Genomic DNA, 15,465 nt, shown 5'->3' on the forward strand with positions numbered 1-15,465 from the left:
TCCTAAAATTTGATTAAAACACCGTATTTTTATTTAAAATTAATATATAATATATATTTTTCAACATATACTCACATTTTTCTAATTTTTTTCTATGTCATATTCTAAAAAAATATATAAATAATATATATTTAAAATATTTAAATAAAAAAATTAAAACAAACAAATATAATTAAAGTATTTAAGTGTGGCTCCGCCACTGCACATAATTTACACTTGGTAGCAAAAGCAAAGCAATGAGAGATTAATTACGGACTAATACACATAACGATAATACAAATTAAGAACATATAACTAAAAAAACATCTTAGCTAAGCCATTTTAAATGATAGACCAGAGCCACTCAACTTTTCGTTCGTTACATTGTTCACACGCTCCACCATAGAGGGACTAAGATGATTAATCCAATCACCCACTTGACCTTTTCTAAAGAAAAGTTTATTATCAAAGTTAGGCCTAACTTGGCCATGTTTGTTCACATCCAAATCCTTCAATTTACTCAAGCTACACATCTCCAATATTTGCTCAACAACTCCATCACTCTCTTCTTCTTGGGAGAAACGAAGCCCTACAAACTCTGCAACCCTTTTGGCTTGACCAAACGTGTCCTCTTTCATCTCCTCATACTTCAAAAACAACACTTTCTCAGGCCTCTCCAAGCTTGCTTTCCAGAACCCTAAAACATGGTCCCAATATGGTCCAAACATAGTCTCTCCTCTACAAAACTCGTCCACGCACTCTTCCATAGTCCACTCGTGCGAGCGACGATCCGGGTGAGCAGTTCCAAAATGCCAAAGGGAGACGATCAGGTCGAGAGGGTTTCGACTAACGTAAACAATTCGAGATTTGGAGTAGAGCTTAATAGAATCAGGAAGAGATGCGTAGGGAATGTGAGTCGAGATCAGGCGAGGGCTTGACATGGTACTCAAGTCATGGAATTTGGGATTGGAATAGATCGTAAACTCGAAAGAAGACACGAGATGGTGAGGGTTTGTGGTGAGCAAGGGGTGTTGATCATTATTATAGTAGTGTTGGTTTCGGTTGAGAATGGAAAACAAAAGGGACTTGAGCCAAGTGGTGCCTGATTTGGGAATCGAAGCCAAGATTATGTCTTCGTCTTTGGGTTTGAACTGTTTTTGGAAGGTGATGATGTTGGGGATGATATGGGATGGGAACCAACAATTTTGGTATAAGGTTACACCATGTTTCAACCAACTATTGGCTTTAGGTAGCTGTGTTAGAACCAATAATTCCAGAGTTTGATCATCGTCGTTGTTGTCATCACCACCATGTGTGGCCTCGTTTGACATGTTTCTAATGAAACTGCAAGTATACTTGAATGGAAGCAGTTCATAACAAGAACAAATTAAGATATAACACTAATAAATTAAGACTTCATTTATTACCTCATATATATATAAATGAATCGAAAGCTATGATATACCTACCTGTGGAGAAGAAGGGAGAACAACTTAGAAGATTGTGAAATAATAAATTGATGGAATCGATGTATAAAGTAGTGAGTTTTAACGTGTCATGAACGAGCAGATGTTAGGTGTCATTAAGGGATCTTCTCATGCATGCATGCATGCTGATGACACGTAAACCTTGAGCTGGCAAAGTTCTTTCAAAGGTATACAATAAATTATTTGAGAATTGGTAAAGAGGACTATGTGGTTGCAATATCAGATTTTATTTATTTTAATTTAAGGGTTTATACTATTTTGTACCCTGTGTTTTTCCCATTATTTGTTTAGATTTTGTATTTTGAAAAATTACTTTTTGGACTTTTTGTTTTGTAAAATAATTAAAATAGAACCCTAAATCTGATTTTGATTAATGTTTTCTCAACTAAAATCACAAATAATTTACCAAATTAACAATTCAGAACAAAAATTAAATTATTATGCTTAAGAACTGTGTTGTTATATTCAATTTTTTCTTCGTCAAAATTGAATTTAGGGTTCTATTTTAATTATTTTACAAAATACAGAGTCCAAAAAGTAATTTATCAAAACACAGAGTCTAAACAGGTAATGAGAAAAAAATACAGAGTCCAAAAAAATATAATCATTTATAAGTATAATATAGCATTACTAATTAATTATGAGTACTAGTATTGGATATTTTAAAATATCAATCAACAATACTATATTCATTAGTGTCTATAAAAGCTAATTAGTCCATTTATACGACTTTTATTATATTATAAAATATTGTACATTTCTTAATCTATCTATAGTATCTATAAAAGCTATCATGAGCTTTTCGTTAGCTACCTTTTTTTTATTTTATTCTTTCAGTTTTGTTTGAAAATTTTATTTTATTGTATTTTATTTAAAATATAGATGCGCAAGAGAGAGTGCATTGCACTCTTCAATCAGGCGTCTGTGTGTTGTACACGCGCAAGTGTAAGAGAGCGAAGAAAGCTACTGACGTCGTGGGGTCAGAAATAGAAGTGGAGAGATGGCGACACGTTTCGCAAATAGGTTCCTTTTTTGTTTGTTTTTGAAAACGGTTCTTTTTTTTTTTTTTTCGATTTTACAAAAGAGATTGACTAATTAATGCTCTTCAATAATTTTTTAATCTAAATATTTTCATAATACTCATCGCACACCACACTACAAGAAAACAAAATTTTGTGGGCCCCTTTCGCAATTGCGCTGTCAAAAGTATCTTTTACCAACGCGTTTTACGAATGTTACCGTCAAAGATCTATTTTCATGTCGACGTTAATTTGCACCGACATAAGTAATTTTTGCTAGCATCCCTTGAAAACGCATCAATAAAAGATACTTTTATTGGCACAATCCTGATAGGCACCGGCAATTCCGATAGGCACCGACAAAGAGTTGTATACTTTTTAGAGTAATATTTTTGCCGACGCATAATGCATTATTGCGCAGACAAAAGTGGTCTTTACTGAATTAAGTTTTGACGGAGCTACTTTTGCCGGTGCATTACGTAATGACGCCGACAAAAGTTATAAATGCGCCTTCAAAAGATATTTTTGTTTCCAACAAAAGTATTACATAATAAAAATACATAGTTTTTTAGATTTTTTTGAAGTGATTTAAGTTTTATGTAGTATCATTCATAAATTAATGAGCATTTAACATCTAATCAACAATATGATGTTATTATATTGTTCTAAGATTAACGACAATACTAATGAACTTTATAATTATCGACTATTAGGGTTAAAGTGTTGTGATCGCTAACAAAAGTTTTTCAATTCAACAACTTTTGCCGGCGCATCAAGTCCATCGCCGCCAAATATATGTTCAACGATGACAAATTTTGCCGGTGAAAATGGTTCAATCGCCGGTTAAAAGGGGTCAGGAATCGAAAATTCAATTCCATTTTATTGGTGGGTTGGCCTTTGTCGGCGAGTAAAGTCGCAGGTATTGTGACCTTTATTAGCACTTAGCTAACTGTGCCGGCAAAACGTCATTCAGCAACCAGACATCACTGACACGTTTTGTCGGCGCAAATTCGTACCGGCAAAAGCCTCAATTTTTGTAGTGTGTTCATTTATATAACATACAATTTTAGTAAGCAAATATTACAAATACAATTTTGCATAAATAAAAAGTTAAACTGAAGTGTTTAAGTTAAAATTATAAATATTATATAACATATGGATTAAAATATAAAAAGTATGAAAAGTTATGCAAATAAAATTTAAAAAAATATAAGTGAATTGAATTTTTTTTCAAAAAAATAAATAATATCATAGCATGTGTTTGACCTCTATTATAAATTGTTATCCATGTTTTCCCCCGGACACGTGGCATGACACAATGGGTCCATGGGCTCTCCCAAAAAGATCAAAGACCCATTCTAAGCCCAATGAATGGGGAAGAGGAAAATCCTAGCAACCCAATTGTGAATAAGCCCATCATTGTTCGATGGGAACCACCGTAACGAGGGAACCAGGACCAAGATGCGGGCCCAACTCATCTTCCCGGTCCCAACCCATCCATATCCTCCGGGATGCGGGAATAGGTGGCAGGCTCGACAATCTAGGAGTACAACCTTATCAAGAATGAACCCTAGCCCTAGTAATGGATCGGGACATTAGTAAAGGAATCTAGACCAAACGTCCGGATAGGGCAAGATTGACCTTGCCTGACGCTGACACGTTCCCAAGAAACACGAAAGTTGGTCTCCTCAACTAACCTGCAGAAGAGGTTACATATGGAATGTACGATGCTACTAGGAAACAGTATTGCAACTACTCTTACAGATCATGTCCCCAAGTCATGGAATTAGCAACAAATTATTTTTAAAAAAAAATTAGCAAGAAACTTAAATTTAAAATCCACGCATTACATTAAAGATATAATATATAAACTTAAATTAATGTTTTTGGTACGTAAAAAAATTAATATAAATTTAATAAAAATAATACTGTTTAATAATTTGTTGCTAATTAGAATAATATCACATTAAACAGTATTATATGTTTAATGTGATATTATTCTAATTAGTACGTTTAATTTTAATTAAATTTTATTTAAGTTATAAAACATATGATTTTATTATTTTTAAATAATTATCAGGGTAAAATATCTCAAAAATATTATATTTTAATTTGTTTAATTATTTATTATTTTAAAATAATTATTATTATAAAATATCTTAAAAATATTCTATTTTAATTTGTTTAATTATTTATTATTTTTAAATAATTATAATTGTAAAATATTTAAAAAATATCATATTTTAATTTTTTAATTATTTATTTAATTTTATTTAAATTTAAGTATTTACAAACTATAAATAAATATAAAAATATTTCATTAAAGTTAACGTTAAAAATACAGGTAGAACCAAAAATTTTCTTTATCAACTGTTTGAATAGACACAGTAGACAGCCAAGTACCAATCACCAATTTTCATGTGTGCTATATAATAGTGTTTGATGTACCAAAACTTTAAGCACGATCCACAAATTTAATACAGAAAAGACTATTTTCTTTCACCTCTCAACGCCCGAGAGTACCTCCAAAAAGTATAATACAGCTGGCGTGATAAGTTTTTTCGATCGTATTAATTGGTGTATTCATATTTCAACAGACACAATGGCTGTCTACTAACAACAGACACAATGACGAAGCCTGGCCATTATTACAGCTCTAGACGTTTCTGTTTCAAGTTTCGTAGCTTTCCTTACCATAAAGCCAAGGTCTGTGAATGCATGCATATATGATATATATATATATAGCAAAGCAGATGAGGTAATAAAATCTTGCTACCATATGTCTTTATTTGCTGTTCTATATCATTATTCACTGCGTCCATTCACGTAAGTAGTTGCAGTAACAATCTAAGAGAATGGCAGAGGAGGCCACACAATATTTTTCAAATAGTAGCAGCAACAACGAAGGCGACGGCAATGGCAATGGCGATGGCGATGGTGATGGCAAGGGAAAGGAGCATGACAAATCGGTTGAACTTTTCATATCTCAGCTGCCTAGAAGCAGTAGTTGGTAGAAAGATGGTGTAACCTTGTACCAAAATTGCTGGTTCCCATCCAATATGATTCCCAACATAATCACCTTACAAAAACAATTCAAAGCCAAAGACAAAGACATAATCCTGACTTCCTTTCCCAAATCAGGCACCACTTGGCTCAAGTCCCTTTTGTTTTCCATTCTCAACCGCAACCAACAGTCCTATGATCACCACCCCTTGCTCACCACAAACCCTCACCATCTCGTGCCTACTTTAGAGTTCACGATTTATGCCAATCACAAGATCCATGATTTGAGTACCATGAGAAGCCCTCGCTTGCTAGCGACGCACATTCCCTATGCATCCCTTCCTGATTCTATTAAACATTGTCCTGAGTCTAAGATTGTTTACGTTAGTCGAAACCCTCTCGATGTCATCGTCTCCATGTGGTATTTTGGAAAGGATCATCCGGACCGTAACTTGCAGAGCAATTACACTATTGAAGACTGTGTTGATGAGTTTTGTAGAGGAGAGTTTGTATTTGGGCCATATTGGGACCATGTTTTCGGGTATTGGAAAGCTAGCTTGGAGAGGGCTGAGAAAGTGCTGTTTTTGAAGTATGAGGAGATGAAAGAGGACACTTTTGGTCAAGCAAAAAGGGTAGCAGAGTTCATACATAGGGCTGATCATTGGGCGGGTTGGTCGAGTTACAAGGCATTTTTACCCGTTCAATGTCATAATCGGGTTAGCAAAAGTGACCCGTAACTTGCCCAATTAAGAAAAAAAAAATTTAGCCCGTCCAATAATTTGGGCGGGTTGGTCGGGTTAACCCGCCCAAACCGAAATGATTTTTTTTTTTTTGCGGGTTGGTCGGGTCAACCCGCCCAAACAAAAGTGGTATTTTTTTTTTTACATTTTTTTATTTTAAATACTAGTGCTAATAGTGTGAAGTTTATCTTTTTCAGCTTAAAATAATATTTTTAATTTATAGTAAAAAAATTAAAACAAAACTTAATTAATTTATATATTTATTTGAATATATTATAAATAATAAATTCTTAATTAGGCGGGTTGGGTTATATTGGGCGGGTTGATAATTATTTTCAACCCGCCTAATGTAACAATTAGGCGATTTAAATTTTAGTCGATTTATTCGGATTGCGTTTTTTTGCGGTTTATTTGGGTTGGACGGGTTGTAAAAATTTCTGCACAGCCCTAGTTCACAGGGCTTCCTTTCTCCCAAGAAGAAGAGAGTGATGGAGTTGTTGAGCAAATATTGGAGATGTGTAGCTTGAGTAAATTGAAGGATTTGGATGTGAACAAACATGGCCAAGTTAGGCCTAATGTTGAAAATAAAATTTACTTTAGAAAAGGCCAAGTGGGTGATTGGATGAATCATCTGACTCCATCTATGGTAGAGCGTGTGAGCATGGTCACCAAGGAAAAATTGAGTGGTTCTGGTCTATCATTCAAGATGGATTAATTTTTCTGTCTTAAATAATAGCAATTAAGTTAAAATAAAAAAAAATCATATGTAATTTGATTGCCTTGTTGTCATTAATTCTTTGAGTTTTATTATGTGTGCTCTTATCATATTTGTAAGTTTTTAATTAGTAGTAATAATGTCATTGTATGTAATTATGATGGGTCGTCGGTTACATTTTTATTTTTCTTAAAACATAAAAAATTATACTACACTTTTTTATTTTTCTAGTATTACTGTGATATGCTAATGTTAGGGTCATTTTAGGTTTGTTTTAGGGATCGTTTTAGGTTGTGTTTTTAGTTATTTAGGATTGTTTAGTGCAGATTTACGCTTGTTTTCTTTTTGTTTCAGGTTTTAATGATCAAGTGCATATTATGGCATGAGATGAGAAGAAACATGTTAAAAATGATGAATAAGTTTGATTTAGTGTTGATTGTGGAGATTCAAGACATCATGTGTGGAAGATTCAACATTAAAGAGGCTCAGCACACGTCGTTTATGCTCTATAACGCAAGTCTGAGACTTTATGCCACATTTTGACAAGGATTTAATCACTTTCTGGAAACATGTCTAGAAATAGAAGTTGTAGATATTTCTCTTAACTTTCCACAGCTTTTTGAATCATTCAATTCGGAGTTATATTGAAGGAGTTATGATCAAAATACAATGAGCTGGCGCTGCAGGCTGTTCAAAACGAGTCAGTTTTATTCTGTGCAAAGTAGCGCCCCAGCGCCACAAACCAGCGCCCCAGCGCTGCCGAGAAACAGAGAGCATATTTTGATGCGGGTTACAGCGCCTAGGCGCTACGTTTCAGCGCCCCAGCGCTAGGGTCCGTACGGAAACACAATTTAGGGGAATTTTCAAGGGTATTCTTGTCTTTTCATGCAAAAATGAATTAGGGTCTATAAAAGCTTCTTTAATGACGTTTTTTCAGAGGTGGAGATCAGATTAAGCAAGGAGGCTAGAGAAGAAACAAAAACCTAGAGTTCTTTTCTTTATCTTTTGATTTTGATGATGTTAAATTCTATGTTTATGTTTGATTTAGTCATGTTCATGAACTAAATTTCTATTTAGGTTTTCTAATTGACTCTCTTGAAACTCTATTATGATTTAATGCATTTTCCTATTTCTTCTTCATCTGAAATCTATTTAGTTTGTGTTCATTGTGTATGTGATTGATTGATCAACTTTTACATACGATTTATGAATTTGAATCAAAATCTGAAAAGTGAGATTTGAATATGCTAAAATTGAATAGACATAGATTTCAATTTAGAACGAGAGTATCAAATTGGTTTATGTGATTTATGGCTGTATTCATTGCTTCCTATTGTTTGAATTGACCATAGAAATATAGGGAATTCACATTAGGTCGAGTTTTCTATCTCTTAACTCGAATAGTTAACACTTTTGCATGCCTATCATTTCAGTGAGAAGAGTTTCAGTAGTAATTGCATTAAAGATTAATAGAGTGGATAGTAGAGAAGATTAGGATTCCTAATTATTTTACGGTGAATTTAATCCTTGAGTTCTTGTTATTATTTGATTTCTGCAATTTTTATTTAATTCTGTTTTCTTGTTCTAAAAATTCACAAATCTAATTTTCATTAGTCAAATAGAACCCAAAAATTAATTATTTGGTAATTGATAAATCAGTCTCCGTGGGAACGATACCGGTCTTACCGGAATAAACTGCAAAAGCGATTACGTATACTTGCGTAGCCTTAAAATATCGCAACAGCTAACAACGACAAGGAGTGGGAATCTTCCTTGCCGGATTGGTGATATTCTGCTATAGAAACTTCATTAGCTAAAATTATCAGCTATGTTTTCTGCTACAGTACACTACAAGAAAATGAGGTTATTACTTTGGTTTATAAGGTGGAAAGAGTTTGATTTTTTCATAAAATCACAACCGAAGTAGTTTGCGGTATTAAAAATACACTCAAACTAGCGCACTATTGAAACTTGAGATTTATATTAGATTCTTTACATTGTGGCTAATAGAATCTTAACGTGGAACTTTGAATTCTAATATGTCATTACCACGTAAATGACAACTGTGTAATTCAAAATAAAAATTTAATTTAAAATTAAAAAATGATGAAAAAATTACATTTAATTCAATTGAAATTGTAAAAAAAAAACATTTAAATAGAAAATAAATATAAAATGTATAAAAATTAGCAAATAAAACCGAACCCCTCATTTTTTCATTTAACCAGAAACCTAAATTTATTTTTCTTCTCATGTTTTATTCTTCTTCAACTTTTACTTCATAGGGAGGCTTGCGTTGTGGTGCAGAGGAGGGGCTGAGTTGGAAGAAGGAGGGGTCCTCAATTTTTGGTTCAAATCCAAACTCTTTTTCTCCTTAATTTTTAAATTTTAATATTTTTTCTCCTATGAGAAACTTTTTAACATCATAAATCATTTAAATATATAATTCAGAAAATAAAAAATACTCTTTATTCTATTTTATATACATAGGTCATGTGTATATAAGCGCACAGTATCTTATAGTGGGATATTATTTTACACGATAACTTTTCAAAAATGAGTATAACAACTTTCTTCTTCCCGAAGTTGAAAGTCCAGATTCCACTTAGATTTTTCAACCTTTTCACTTCATCTGAAGATATATTAGTTCTATCTAATGAGAGAACCTAATTAAAATGGGCTAAAAATAGAAGTACAAAAGTCCTTTTAATAAAAATAAAATGTCGTTTCAATAAAGACTCACATCACCTCTATTAAAGAATATTAATTGATGATGTCAAAATGCTAAGATTTTAAAATTATAAATTCTAGTTCAATATTTATATTATTGTTTCAAGCCTCTTTTGTTTTTTGTTATTCATTATGTTGTTCAAAACTAGTCATTCAAATGGAATAAAAAATTTAAAATATTGGTAAGTGACAATTCGTACAATTATATTACTTATTTGCCATTGCATATATATACTACAAATCTTCTAACCTACTACAACTCAAATTTTCTTCTTTTTTGAAAAAGTGATACACTCTTATATTGCTTGCTTGGACATTTGTAATTACAGTTTTAAAAAGAAAGACTGGACACTTTACTACAAGAAAAATTAGCTGCATAAGAAGCAAGATCATGACGTGATAAGTACCATAACTTACTGAACTGATATGATAAACAAACTTAATTAATATCCTTCAGTGATACGATAGTCGGGGACATGCGTGAGCTAATCGCAACAGTGAGTAGGAAGCCTGAACAAAGCTCTGCGGAGACGAAAGAGTCGCAATCTATATGGAAAAGTAAACGACTCAAAAATTTCATTAGATCTCATTATATAATATAAATAAAAAAGTTAAGTAAAAGTTCGTAACGAAAAAACACTAATTTGTTTGACAATGTTAAATATATCAGTTGACTAATTTTTGCACTAAATTTTGCAATGTGTTTATTGTATACAATGTTGAAACTCTTTAATTTTCCAAACGTGATTGGTTATAGAGTTACGAGAGGATATGTTGAAACTAATTTTTAATATTTTTTATCAATTAATAAGTAAATTTTAAAAGTAAAAGAATGGGGTAATTAAGCTGCCAAGATCAATATCTAAAATATTTCTTCTGATAGGCTGCGTTGATTTAAGAGAAGTCTCTTAAATTAAATAAAAAGTAACAACTCATTTAATATACTAATTATAAGTAACATATCATATTGTGTACTAGTTTATAATAATAAAAAAAAAACTAGTTGACGAGATTCTCTTATTCAAAATTATTACTGAAAAAATAGATACTCTAAACAAAATAAAATCTTCAGGATCTCGTCAAGAGTACGTAGTTGATAAAATTACATAAAAATCACATAGAACAAGAATAAATAAGGAAATTTTTGTCGGTGCATCTAAATCAATAACAGTAATGATGACACTCAAACAAAATCACATAGGTTTAAGGAGTTCATCGGTTCCCTCCTTGATCAAGTTCCACGCGGCAATGACATGGCACTCTTCTGTAAGCGTGGCTCCCACAGCAAATCTCAGCATATATATCCCACCCACTATAGTATGCGACAAGAAAATCTTTCCTGACGAGTTGACCCAATCAAGAAGCTTTCGGTTCAGCAACTCGGTATAACTAGAGTCGTCTTGCGGATTCGGGTTCAGCCTGAAGCACACTAATGCAAACAGTCTCGGCACCACAACCTCAAATCTTGGGTCGGCCTTTACAAACGACTCGAACTCTTCCGCCATCCGAACATCGGACCGGATATGGTTCTGAAGATTTTCAACGCCGTAGCTACGTAGCACAACCCATAACCGAATCGAGTTGAACCTCCGAGACGTACCAAGCTGCCAGTCTTTGAAGTCCACCACTGATTTAGACTCGCTGCATTCGTTTTTCAAGTACTCGGGTGTAACGCTCAGTGATTTCACCAACAAATCGGACCGCTTAACCCACAAGCAACAGCAGCCCAGGCAACTGAGAAGCCACTTGTGCGGGTTCATACTCAGTGAGTCAACGCGCTCGATCCCGTTTAAGTGGTGTCTGAACTCAGGACAAATGCATGCGCTTCCGGCGTACGCGGCATCCACGTGGAACCACATCCCATACTCTGTCGCTACGTCGGCTAGCGGCTCTAGTGGATCGACGGTGGTGGTAGAAGTTGTCCCCACAGTCCCGCACAGATAAAGCGGGACCAATCCTTTCGCCACATCATCCTCCACGACATTTCGGAGCTTCACAGGGCACGTGGAGAAACCTCCTTCGATGTTGGTGGGGATTAATCTTATATTACTGGGGTGTATTCCCACAGCCTTGGACACTTTCTCAAAGGTCGAATGGGTCTGGTCGGAGCCGTAAACGACGAGCTTTAGCATGTTCTCCGTGCCGATTTTCTCAAGCACTCGATCTCGTGCTGCATTGAGGGTAAGAAGGATTGCGTCGCTAGTTGTGTTCTGAATGACTCCGCCGCCCGTGCTGGAGAAGAGGAAAGCTTTTGGAAGACCGATCATGTTGGCCAGCCAGTCCATGACGACCATCTCGAGCTCGGTCATGGCCGGAGATGCCTGCCAGTTAAATCCTGCCCCATTGAAACTAGTGCATAGCATTTCTCCGAGGAAGGCTGCGGTGCTGATATTCAGTGGAAAGAATGCGAAAAAGTTTGGACTTTGCCAATGGGTCATGCCGGGGATTATGAGACTGTTAATGTCCTTGAAAATAGCTTCGAGAGGCTCTGGTCCGGATGGAGCAGTTTGGGGCAGCTGGTTACGGATAAATCCGGGTTCGACTTGGCTGAGAACTGGGTACGACTCAATTTGTGTGTAATAGTTGGCTATGAAGTCGACTATCTTGTGGGTTTGTTTACGAAATTCTTCTGGGTTGAAGGGATTAAAATCTCTGAGTGGGGAAGTAGGCTTTCCATTTGAGCTGAACAAGTCGAGGCTACCCATTGCAAATATTGTAACTGAGATTGAAATTTATTTGTGAGAGAGAGAGAGAATTAGCGAAGCTTGTATTGAAAGTGTGAAGTGCAAAAGGGATTTTATAAGGGAGGGGCGGAGTAATATCAAAATTTTTATAATTACTATAGGATATTATATCACATGGGTCTTACTTAGTTCTTGTCCAAGTCAAACAGAAGTTGATGCCAATTATTATATATGTTATAAAATATATAACATATATATATTTTAATATCATATTGAAAGTTTAAGGTGAATTTGAAATGGTTAATTATAAATAAAACATTTATAATTTTAGTGTTAGAATCATTTGGGTATGAGATTGGGTAATCCCCTCTCACTGTCATTCATATAGACTGGCATAAATAACCTTTCTAATGATCGTCATAATCGCTCCAAATATTTACTTACAGAGATGTTAGGGTATATTCATAAAATCAAATGAGCTAATATTAGTTATTATTAAATTGAGATCAAATCAGAAGATATGTCTACAAAAAACACAATATAATATGATTATGCAATTCAATAAGTGTTTTTTAATAATCAAGTTTTATCATAGTTTATAGTTTATTCAATTATTTAATATATATTATTGATTAAATAATATACAATTACACATGATGTGTGATAATGTTATCTGATTCACTTATTTCATTATACTAATTACTTGACAACATGGTTAAACATCAAGTGAGCGAAAAATAGACTAAAATATCCATTGATTATTAGTATTGGTTAAATTATAGGTCTGTCAAGAAATATAATAGATATGGATTTAAAAACCTAAAATACGTTAATTAACATGGTATTAATGATGGATTATTAATACTACTAAATTTTATAAAATACTGACATATAATCCATATTTAATGTTGAAAATAGGTTTATAATATGTTATTATCATCATATATGAATGAAGATTGTAATATTGGTAGCTAAAGATATCATATGAACGAAGACGTTGAGCTTGAATAATATTATCCCATAGTTGACTCATATTATAAATTCATGAAAATAGCTAGATATATACTATTTGCTAAATTACATTGATATTATAATATATTAATGTAATGATAATATCACTACATTGGACATAAACTACCGATAATATTTTCAAATTAATCAAAAATAAATAATTTCAAAGATAAGGGTAGTTAAATGTTGTAACAGTGTCTGAGAGAACTCTACATATAACAAATATATTGATAACCATAATTCAATTGTACCAGAGCATACCATGTAATTTTTTATCTAATGAATACCCTATAATAAGAAGAGTATATTTATCGTATACTGTTATCGTATTATATGAAGTATGGATTATTTAATAAATAAGTATCAATATGCCAATATGAATATATTATTGATTTACTATGCTCATTATATACTATCTATCTATATGTATAATCATATTGATTATATACATATAGAGGGAATTTTGCGAAACAATATTAGACTAAAAATTTTAACCCCCGTACATTAATAATAAATCCACAGTATAATAAGTTTTGATATAACTCTTAATACATATGGTTGTATTCTTGTTTTTGGCATTATTAATTCTGAAATTATCAAGTATAATAATGGATAATATTGGTTAACATGATGTTTAAGGGCTGTACTAACTGAAATAATACAATATATAAGATTACTAATATAAAAAAGACATCATCTACAACCTAAAACCCAATAATGATGTTCAATTATGTAATTTAAAAATTTGTAACTTGGGTTTATGTTTACTTATTGTATGTAGATTAATAACATACACTTATTGATTAGAACTTGAAGAGACCTCAACATCGAACATTGTTGAAGAGACCAATATTAATCATATTAATTTTACTATATTACCGTATAATAAAATCCCTTGATACGACATAATATCACTACTACAAAAATACATTTTTAGGACACTCACCTAAATGCGTGAGTCCTAAAAAAGCCTCTCAGACTTTTTAGGACTTGCGTTGCGAGTCCATAAAGAATTTGTTTTAGGACTCGCAAAAAACTGTGTGTCCTTCATAATAGGCCATTTAGGAATAACACATTGATTAAGTGTAATTAGGTCTTACCAATAATGAAGTCAATAATATGCTCGCCTTATTATGTATTCATATAAACATACTCCAAAAACCCCTTTATGTTTTTTATGTTAACTTATTTATTAAGGATAATGTCATATATCCATGGTTTTTAACACTGTGAACTTGCTCAAAACATATACAGTTAATCATAGATAATATTGTATAAACCCTAAACTACTATTTCAATGATCACGCTAGTTATTGATTATCTGGTGATATTTCAATGCATTGAGGAAATTTCACATCTCTACCGAATATTATATTTAAACTAAAAAGAATATCAATATTATGAATGATCAGGAAGGGGATGTATTAGAAGGTGATTTTAATAATCTGGGTAGATTTTAGTTTAGTCAATCACATTTATTAAAATTAGAACTCATCGTAACACGTCGTTACTCTAAATATATAGTAAGCGGAATGATAGGGTAGAGGGTTAGTCAATTAATTTCAACCACACATTTAATATTTCTTGAAAAAAAAACAATTGATCAACTTTCCAACGTTCAAAATATGTAATATATTGTCATGCTAAATTTTCTTAAAGCAATGTTCGTAGATGTAAGTTTATAATGGGTAAGTACCCTGATATATGCATATTTATTCTATACTTATTACTCTTTATTATATTATAAGTTTTGCTGTTATTTTGTAGATTTGAGATCCAACCGTGTGAATATGGAATAAAAATATGGGTAATTGGCGACAAAAATACTTAAAATTTTGCAATTAAATGCCATTTCTTTTTTTTGAAAAATACTCAAAGTTACTAAAATGTAATATTTAAATACCCAAAAAAAAATTGCTGCAAAAAATACCAAAAATTACTAAAATGTTGAATCTTTCCTACCCAAATAATTTTAAAAAATTAATATAAAAGTACTTTAAGTTATAAAATCAATAAAAATTACTACTAAAATTAAAGAAATAATTTATTTAATAAAAAATATTTTTGGTTAAAAAAGTTAAAAGAAAAATAAATAGC

The 15,465-nt window shown here is 32.5% G+C and overlaps 3 protein-coding genes across 3 annotated transcripts; 1 reads left to right on the top strand and 2 right to left on the bottom strand.

The window, feature by feature from the left end:
• Nucleotides 1–311: 311 nt before the first annotated feature.
• LOC133825877 (cytosolic sulfotransferase 5-like) lies at nt 312–1,310 on the bottom strand. The gene has a single exon (XM_062258770.1). The coding sequence runs from the start codon at nt 1,308–1,310 to the stop codon at nt 312–314; it is 999 nt and encodes a 332-aa protein (XP_062114754.1).
• Nucleotides 1,311–5,115: 3,805 nt separating this feature from the next.
• Nucleotides 5,116–7,077, top strand: LOC133825878 (cytosolic sulfotransferase 14-like). Its single transcript, XM_062258771.1, has 2 exons — nt 5,116–6,210; nt 6,680–7,077. Exons 1-2 carry the CDS (start codon nt 5,545–5,547, stop codon nt 6,941–6,943), a joined length of 930 nt encoding a protein of 309 aa, XP_062114755.1. The 5' UTR covers nt 5,116–5,544; the 3' UTR covers nt 6,944–7,077.
• A 3,647-nt stretch (nt 7,078–10,724) lies between these two features.
• On the bottom strand, nt 10,725–12,440 carry LOC133824871 (tryptophan decarboxylase TDC2-like). The gene has a single exon (XM_062257882.1). The coding sequence runs from the start codon at nt 12,376–12,378 to the stop codon at nt 10,867–10,869; it is 1,512 nt and encodes a 503-aa protein (XP_062113866.1). The 5' UTR covers nt 12,379–12,440; the 3' UTR covers nt 10,725–10,866.
• Nucleotides 12,441–15,465: the final 3,025 nt, after the last annotated feature.

This window comes from Humulus lupulus, chromosome 3 (genome assembly GCF_963169125.1).
Source record: "Humulus lupulus chromosome 3, drHumLupu1.1, whole genome shotgun sequence".
In the NCBI taxonomy this organism is placed as follows: Eukaryota; Viridiplantae; Streptophyta; class Magnoliopsida; order Rosales; family Cannabaceae; genus Humulus; species Humulus lupulus.